General features: G+C 43.3%; 5 protein-coding genes across 5 annotated transcripts; all 5 read left to right on the forward strand.

Moving 5' to 3' along the window:
* Window positions 1-474: 474 nt before the first annotated feature.
* Window positions 475-1,473, forward strand: TM35_000013710 (serine/threonine-protein phosphatase PP1 beta; the record flags this gene model as incomplete). Its single annotated transcript, XM_029021052.1, has 1 exon — window positions 475-1,473. The coding sequence occupies one exon, from the start codon at window positions 475-477 to the stop codon at window positions 1,471-1,473; it is 999 nt and encodes a 332-aa protein (XP_028887560.1).
* Window positions 1,474-2,649: 1,176 nt separating this feature from the next.
* On the forward strand, window positions 2,650-3,318 carry TM35_000013720 (60S ribosomal protein L13a; the record flags this gene model as incomplete). Its single annotated transcript, XM_029021053.1, has 1 exon — window positions 2,650-3,318. One exon carries the CDS (start codon window positions 2,650-2,652, stop codon window positions 3,316-3,318), a length of 669 nt encoding a protein of 222 aa, XP_028887561.1.
* Window positions 3,319-3,769: 451 nt separating this feature from the next.
* On the forward strand, window positions 3,770-4,942 carry TM35_000013730 (putative RNA-binding protein; the record flags this gene model as incomplete). Its single annotated transcript, XM_029021054.1, has 1 exon — window positions 3,770-4,942. One exon carries the CDS (start codon window positions 3,770-3,772, stop codon window positions 4,940-4,942), a length of 1,173 nt encoding a protein of 390 aa, XP_028887562.1.
* A 411-nt stretch (window positions 4,943-5,353) lies between these two features.
* Window positions 5,354-7,585, forward strand: TM35_000013740 (uncharacterized protein; the record flags this gene model as incomplete). Its single annotated transcript, XM_029021055.1, has 1 exon — window positions 5,354-7,585. The coding sequence occupies one exon, from the start codon at window positions 5,354-5,356 to the stop codon at window positions 7,583-7,585; it is 2,232 nt and encodes a 743-aa protein (XP_028887563.1).
* Window positions 7,586-7,699: 114 nt separating this feature from the next.
* On the forward strand, window positions 7,700-8,341 carry TM35_000013750 (uncharacterized protein; the record flags this gene model as incomplete). Its single annotated transcript, XM_029021056.1, has 1 exon — window positions 7,700-8,341. One exon carries the CDS (start codon window positions 7,700-7,702, stop codon window positions 8,339-8,341), a length of 642 nt encoding a protein of 213 aa, XP_028887564.1.
* Between the last annotated feature and the right edge of the window lie 285 nt (window positions 8,342-8,626).

Here is an 8,626-nt window from a genome sequence, read left to right on the forward strand (position 1 = left end):
TTTTTTTTTTTAAATATTTCGCTGAACTATGGGTTTTAATGTACCCCTACTAAAACACACACACACTCACACTCACACTCACATACATATGCACAAGTAGAAGTTAGGTCTAGAAGAGCAACAGAGCGTGCTTTTTCTGGAAGTTGCGGTGAAGGCACTTCATCCATCTACAGCTTTTTCCTATTTTTCTTCCAGTTCGACGTCTCAGACTCTTTTAATTGCGTGGGCTTAGCGTAAATACTCTCTAATTTTTCACTCATACACGTATACGCATACAAACACACATATACGCATAAATACTAGGTGTTCCTTCATTTTTTTGTTTGTTTGGTACATTTTTGTTTCGCTTTGTTCTTTTTTTTTCTTTTAAAGACGTGTGCGGACACTAATTTCATCCTAATACAACAAACAACGACGTCATCTCTAAAGCATTAATTTCAGAAAACGATAACAACAGCAGGAGGTGAGTAAAATATGTCAGCAGTGGTCACCCGCAAGCGTGGTCGTTCGCAGTCAGCAGAGAAGCAGCAACAGCAGCAAGAACGCCGGGATACAGCTCACCCGTCAAAACGCGACAACGTACACGAAGATGAGAAGTCCGCCATTCGACACCTAGTGACGTCCATTCTACAGGACTGGCAGGGCGCGCAGCGACTTCTCAAGGAAGACATTATACGTACTGTTCTACGCCGTGTACGCCCGGTACTTATGTCACAGCCTATGTTGGTAAGATTGGAGGCCCCTGTAAATGTATGCGGTGACATTCATGGTCAGATTAATGATCTCGTAGAGATTTTCCGCGCTGGTGGTATGCCGCCTGCATCACGGTACTTGTTTCTTGGAGACTATGTGGATCGGGGTAAGTATGGCACCGAGGTGATTATTGTGCTTCTTGGACTGAAAGTGCTGTACCCTGACAAAATGTACATTCTGCGCGGTAACCATGAGTCTGACAGTATTTGTAGAATTTATGGCTTCTTCGATGAGGTTAAAAGACGTTTCTCAGTGAAGCTGTTTAAGGAGTTCACAGATGTTTTTAACTGTCTCCCCATTGCCGCCCTTATTGAGGAGATCGCTCTCTGTATGCATGGTGGTCTGAGTCCAGAGCTGCAGCACCTGGAGCAGATCAACCAAATCAGGCGTCCGCTGGTGGTGCCGGATATGGGATTGGCGTGTGATATTCTCTGGTCTGACCCGGAGGAGAACAGCAGCGGTTGGCTGCAAAGCGAACGTGGTGTGAGTTACACATTCGGCGAAGATGTTGTGCGGCGCATGTGCGAGAAGCTGAACATCGACATTGTGCTGCGTGCCCATCAGGTGGTTGATAACGGTTACGCCTTCTTTGCAGATAGGCGGCTCGTGACAATCTTTAGCGCCTCAAATTACTGTGGAGAGTTCACGAACAGCGGGGCTATGATGGTAATGGACGAGACGTGCAAATGTAGTTTTCAGATATTTAAACCACAGTACTAAAGAGGATTTCTGTTTTTTTTTTGTTTGTTTTCGTATGCAGGTCTAATGAACTATATTTTTTTTTTTGTCTTTCTTTTTATTTTTAAAAAGAAAATACGACAAAGAAAAAATGAGAATGATTAAACGCTTATGTGTGTAAAAGTGAGTGAAAAGAGACATTGAATAGAAATGGCAGCAACAGAGGAAGAAAAGGGAAAAGGAAAAAGAAAGGAAGGGATGAAAAAAAAAAAAGAGGAAGAAGTGTTTATATAAAAAAAAGTTAAAAAAAAAACAAATAACATGAAAGAATACGAGCAAATAAGAGAAAGATTATACATGAAGAAAATTATAGGAGAAGGAAGAAGATCACGAAAAGAAAAAAGAAAAATAAAAAAAAAACGAATAAAACTAAAAAGAAAATGTGAGGAACGCATTTGTTTTTAAATGCTTCTTGTTAAGCTCAGGCAGACACACTTCTTTCAGGAGATGTGCACACTAATGTCTTTTTCACTTTTCATTATTGCTTCTCCTTCTTACACTTATACGGACACCCATACACACAAATTATACTTATGTGAAGTATTAGAAAATAGGGAAGTGAGAATATGTGAGTAGGGAGATTCTTACTGTATTGGCACATCTTTTTTTTTTTTTTTATCACTCACTCTGTTTCTCTATTTTTCTCCGTCTTTATGTATTAGTGTTTTTTGTGGATATGACTGTATCCATTGCTGTGTCTCTCTTTCTTTCTTTTTTTTTTTTTTTTCTCTCCGTGTGTGAGTGTGTAACTGTCAAGAGGGTTTCCTTCGTTGCAGCTATTGGACATTCTCTTTAGTTGATGTGGGGTTTCCGTGACATTAACTCAGCATCCTTCATTTTTCTTCTTCCATGATTAACTCTTCTTCTTTTTTTGTTTGACTTTCTTCACTCTTTTTCTTTTTATCTTTTTTTTTTTCTTTCTCGTTTTTTTTTTCTTTTTCGGTTAGGGTTTTATCCTTGCCGTTCCATGTTGATTTACTGTTCCCTCCCCTGTTATGGTAGAATCATTAATGCCACATCTACCTCTCTTCTCTTTCCTCTTTTTGCTCTTTTCCTTTTCCCTCGTGCTGCCGCCAAAGTCCAGGAGTCATCGGTGACGAGCCAAGCACACTCACTCACACACACACACACTGTGAGAAGAAGGACTAATCCTGCAGAATGGTGTTGCCTAGCCGAAAGAACGTTGACCGCCGCAGCCGCAAGGGCGCCGGAAAACACCGCCCCGACGTGGTGGTTCTCGATCTGAAGAATCACGTGCTCGGTCGCGCCGCAGCCATCGTTGCAAAGCAGTTGCTGCTCGGAAAGAAGATCACTGCCGTGCGCTGCGAACAGCTTAACATTGCCGGAACAGAGATCCGCAACAAGATCAAGTACCTTCAGTTCCTCCGCAAGCGTAAGCTGTCAAACCCCAAGCTCGGTCCCTTCCACCACCGCAGCCCCTCTGACATCTTTGTCCGCACCGTGCGCTCCATGCTCCCCCGCTACACCAAGCGTGGACAGAAGGCACTCCGCGCACTCGTGGCGTACGAGGGTGTTCCCGTCAACGTTGTGCGCACCGGCGGCCGTGTGGTGATCCCAAAGGCCCAGCGTCACTACTGCTTCCGCAGCGAACGCCCCTACACTGTTCTGGGCAACATGTGCAAGCATGTGGGTTGGAAGTACAGCGAGGTGGTGGAGAACCTTGAGAAGGCCCGTGTGGAGAAGGCAGCACGTCACCACAAGAAGACAGAGAAGCTGCGCGCTGCATGGAAGTCTGCCCGCAAGGCGGCTTTGGCAAAGATGCCCAAGAAGAACGTGGAAGTGCTGAAGAAGTTCGGCTACGCGTAATTCAAAGTTTTGATACGCAAGGGCAGTGATGGGTTCTTTCTTTCATTTTGTGATGACACCTAGACCTTACACTTCATTTTCATTTTCATCTTCCTTTAGGGAAAGCGAAGTAATAGCCTTGTTTCTCTGCTTCCTTTTGCTTTCTGGATTTTCTTCTTTTTGTGTTTATGGTTCTCTGATGGCCTCCAGAAACGGAGACCCTGTTACCTTCCTGCTCTTGATATTCAATTTTTCCCTTTTCTCTTTTTTTTTTTCTTTGCACCGTGTTTCCTCGCGGATATATATATATATATATATATATATATATATAATTAAGTTTTGAATTCCTTTAAGCTGACTCCTGTTGTAGTTGCTTGGGAAAAGGAAGAGGAAAGAAAAGGAGGTGTGAGAAGAGGAAACAAGTAGTTGACGTTGAGGTGAGCAAAGGAAGAAAAATAATTTTTTTAAAAAAATGAGTAGGGAACCGCATAGCATCAACACAAGCAATGGTGCTCCACAGCGGTATGCCGCGTCTAACAGAGGTGCTCCGTACCAACGCAATCGTCCTCTTGTAGTTGCTAACGGTGCCAACACACCAGTCCCTCAGACAGAAAGTAGCAGTCGTGGTCCCAGACGTTTGACATTCAATAACTTTGCCACATTTAATCCACGTGAAAAGAAGCTTCCACCAGATGCTAATACACAGGCGGCATTAAATACAAAACTCTGGCAACTGCCTGAACGAGCTTCGTTTTACTGCAATAAATGTCGTCGCGATAACATTATTTCTGATTCACTTGGTGTAGATGCTGTACATCATGTAATGCTTTGTACGAGGTGTTTTACTCGTATTATTCGACCACGTACCTACCGCCCAAGTCGCGTTGTACCTTTTCCATCTCTTCTTTCATGGCTCAACTATAAACCATTAAAGGTAATGGAAATGACTGATGACGTGGTCAGCCGCCCTGCTGAGGCCGTAGCACCATCCGGTGAGCGTATAGCTGTACCAACGCTCGGTGGTGGTGATCGTCCCACACGTCTTCAGAATCTCCCTGCCATAGCAATGAACACAGTTCCATCTTCACGTGGTGGTGCGGGTTCAGCTAATAGAGGACCTTCTGCCTTGAATCGTCATCATCAGCAACAACCACAACAACAACCACACCAACAACAACAGCAGCAACTGCAGGAAGATGAAACTCATCCCTGTCGACGTGTATGGGGTAGTTGTGTGCATGGTGAGACATGTCTCTTTCGTGGTGCACCCTACGATTTGTGTATTTGTTTCTTGATGGGTTTGTGCTCTGGTGATGACACCAAGTGCCGATTGCTGCATCAGCGCGTGTTTGATCTGCCAAGTGCGGCGGATCCAATGCCGGCGCAGCGGGGTCCCGGGGATTTGGATGACCCTCAGAGTGAATGGAGCAAGTGGATGGCAAAGAAGATGAACAGTCCAAATTCAGCAGAGTGGCAGTTGTGGAACAATGGGCCGGTGATTGATCTGATCAATGTGTACGCACCGGTGACTCTCAGTGAAAAGACGACGGATGATGCGGCGAGTAGTAGTGGTGGTGGTGGAAGGGCGGCAATTAAGTTAAACTTCGCTGACATATCTGCAGCTCTCCGTGGACTCAAACAATAACAATCAATCTGAGAAAGAAGAAGAAAGAAGAGTATAAAGGAGGGGAGTAGGGGTGAAAAAAGGAGTAAAAACGTCTGTATCTTGAAGTTTACACCTGTCGTCAAATATACGCTGCCTTCTTTTTTTTTTCTTTTGTTTGACGTTCTTTTTCTACATCATGATATTATTCTTTTTAGAGAAAAAAAATATATGTCTATATATGTATATATGTGTACGATAGAGAAATAATGTTTTCTTTTTTTTCCTCCATTTTCTTTTCTTTTCTTATTAACTCGTTCCATCTAATTATCGTACTAATCTATCGATTAATCAACCCACATACACACGTATACAAAAGAATGACTTCGAAAGTTGTGTCATTTATGTTTCAGAATCTGATTTAACGAAAGTAAACATAAAATAAAAATAAAAATGCGGCGCTGTCTACTTACACGTACGGCAAATGTACTCCCCTCAACCTTCCACAACAGCAAGAGCGCCACTCCTTCTCGTCCATTCGTTGCAGTGCCTAAGGTAGACACTGATGAGGAGTCGTACCTGCAAATGGCGCATGAATTAACACTTCTCTCATCAGATGAGTTTGCCCGACGACTTTATCGCTTTAGTCGAACAAATTTTGATCCTAACCATACAGTGGCAGTTCATGCCCACGTGTCTGAACTGCTTCGCCGACGCATACATGAGATGAGTGTCAAATGCATTCGAGAATACGCTCATTTAGCGCATGTCGCTAAGCTTCATGATCTTTGTCTACAGGTATATTATGCCCGTGCAAACCTTACGATAGACCCTTCCTCTCAAGAGAATGATGAAACCAATGGAGGGAACTTTGCGGTCTCTGATTCTGTTGTGGATAGTGCATATAACCTTGCCAGTAGCAGTGATTTGGTTCGTCTAGCCTCATATTGTGTGAAACACCTGCAACATGTTCCATCTATTAGTTGGGGAGTAATGAGTGCCTTTTCACTAGTTCGAGCATTTTGGCGTTGTATCTGTATTGCTTCAAAGAATTGTAGTACACATTCTACAGAGTCTAAACAAGCTCTTGATGACGCAGCCTACATTTATAATGAGTGTATAGCGTTGGTTTATCCTGACCCCTCACGAGAACTCAGCACTCAGAATATCATACGTACTGTGCAAAGATTTGTAAAGTATGCTTCATCTGGAGACGAAGGTGAAATGCTTTTCTTTCATTTCTGTCTCAAAAAAGGATTCCTTCGTAGGCCACGGGATATGATAAGGCAGGATCCTGGTGTTGGTAGTGGTGATGATGGTGGTAGTGGTAGAGGTAGTGGTATCATACTGGAAACTGGAAACAATGTAATTAACAACAACAAGATTAATGAAGGGGGACGAGTTTCTGAGGAGCAATGGTTCTACGCTAGTCTTATCGCTACATGTCGTGCTGGTCATCATGTACATACAGCATTACGATATTTTGATGATATTGGGTCATTTTTAGGTGTTGAACAAGTAAGCTGTGATGACCTCCTTCGACCCCATTCACGGAATATGCAACAAGAAGTGAGTGTGACTGAACGAGAAAATAACAAGGAAAGGACGATGAATAGGAGATCAGTAGAAAAGGTTTCAGAGTATCTTATTTTTCAATTGTTGACTGTGCTTCAGGCAGCAAAAGATAATGGGAAAATTGTCTTTACTGCGCGAACTATGTTACGTGATGGTGCTCAATTAAGTATAAGTGTCTGGAGTATTGTGCTCATTGCAGCAGGAGAAACACGAGCTGTGGATTTAGCCATTGCCGCATATACACAAGCCAAAGATGCCTTAGTAAACTCTGATCAAACTTTAGACAGACGCGGAAATGAATATCTGTTACAGACGGCTATTCACGCCCTATCCAAGTGTCAGGTTCCCCGATTTGAAGAAGAATACCTGCGACCTTGTTTGGAACAAAATTTAGTGCACTGTACTAATGAGTTCTATTTTTGCGTACTTCTGCAGCACGCTCATAACTCAACAGACCCTGCAGCAGGAGCAGAAGACGTCTTGCAGGCTATGAAAGAGAAAGGAACCCCTCTAACTACCCGAGTAGTGTCAAGATTGATGAAGATATACTTGCGTATAGAGTCACCCAAGTTGTTGGAATTATATCAACATGCCACACAACGACTTGGTACATTTAAATCTTCTTGGTTAGATGAATTACTCCTCTGGGCAGATCGTCGTCGCTACAATCTTACAACCGAGGAACGCAAATACATATTAGATGAAGTGCAACGCGTGCATGGTATAAAAGGTGCAGAAGGTGATCTTGGAGGACTACGCACACAGTATGCACTCTTACGCTATGACTACGAACACAACCCACGGGAGGTTTTTGCTCGCACTTTTAACCCACCAATAACGGAACCTAATATCACAGACTCACGTGTTCATTTTCTTATTAAAAAACCTCACTGTGTGCTTCATCATCATACATTCCGCGAGCACAACGCCAACCCTACAACGCAACCTCTTTTAGGAGATCCCGAGAGGACTCAAAAATACCTGCGTTGTGCTATGCTCTCCAGTGAAGGCGTTACTACAGCGAAAGGAGACATACGCACCGAAGCATTTCGAGTTTACATGGGACAAATGCTTCAAACGCTTCAAATAAAGAATAATTACGCTGAATAGTTGTTATCAATAATGTCAATTAGAGCAAAGAAAAAAAAAAAAAAACCAAGAAAAGGGATTAAACTATAAAGCAGAAAAAACCTCCTCAGAAAGTGTTAATAAATTCTGTAGGTTATGTGTCAAAAATACTGTAAATTGTGCTGTTTTCTTTCCTCCTTCTCGCCTTTCACAGTAAATAAGTCTAAAGCGATCCCCTTCGAACCCGGCTGCACGAAAACTATGATCTGTGCTCGTGTATTTGTCTTGATCCTTGCAATCGTGGCCACGGCGTGTGCTGCGTGTGCAAACGTCTTTGCGGTATTTCAAAAGGAAGTTGCTGGAGTCAAGACGATTCAGACACTGTGGTATTCTAAGGTGTCTGCAGGCCCTTCTGATACCGTGTCCAAAGTGGCTGACAGTGTCTGTGCACAGTTCAAGCTGTTCTTCACTGTCTGTGAGGGCGTTACCGTGGGAGCGGCTGGTCTCGGCTTCATCGTTGTTCTTCTTGCCATTGTCCGGTTGTTTACGGGACCAGCACTTTGCTTCCTTAAATGTTTAATATCCTTTCTGCTCTCTCTTGCGTTCGCCGCTTCTGGGGTTTGTGTGGCACTCGTTGTCTACGGATACTTGAAGGGCTACTGTCAGGACGATGCGATACTCGCCCCTCTGTATCTCCCCTTCAAGGAATCAGGCTTCGACTTCTGGGTATCGTTTTACCTTATATGTATTGCGTGTGGCCTGTTTATGATTACCAACCTCTTTCAGTGCTGCGCGTAGACACACATAAGGGAGTCTCTCTGCACTGCTTGTAGTCTGCACCTTGTGCCCCTTGGGGTTGGCCCTGTTACGTGGGCAAGCACCTGCTGGTACATACTGGTAGAAATCAAGCATTGGAGTGATACCCTTTTAATTTACTCTCCCATTTTTTTTTTTCTCTTCTTTCACCTAATCATCTGTCTTCCAGTGTTTTTTTTTTTAATGACTTGTAGAGAAAATATGCATCTTTATTTTATCTATTTCAATCAAGGTACAGAGAGTGTTTTCACGTTCATCTTTCCAATT

The sequence above is a fragment of the Trypanosoma theileri genome (genome assembly GCF_002087225.1).
Source record: "Trypanosoma theileri isolate Edinburgh chromosome Unknown TM35_Tth_1_V1, whole genome shotgun sequence".
NCBI classification, from domain to species: domain Eukaryota; phylum Euglenozoa; class Kinetoplastea; order Trypanosomatida; family Trypanosomatidae; genus Trypanosoma; species Trypanosoma theileri.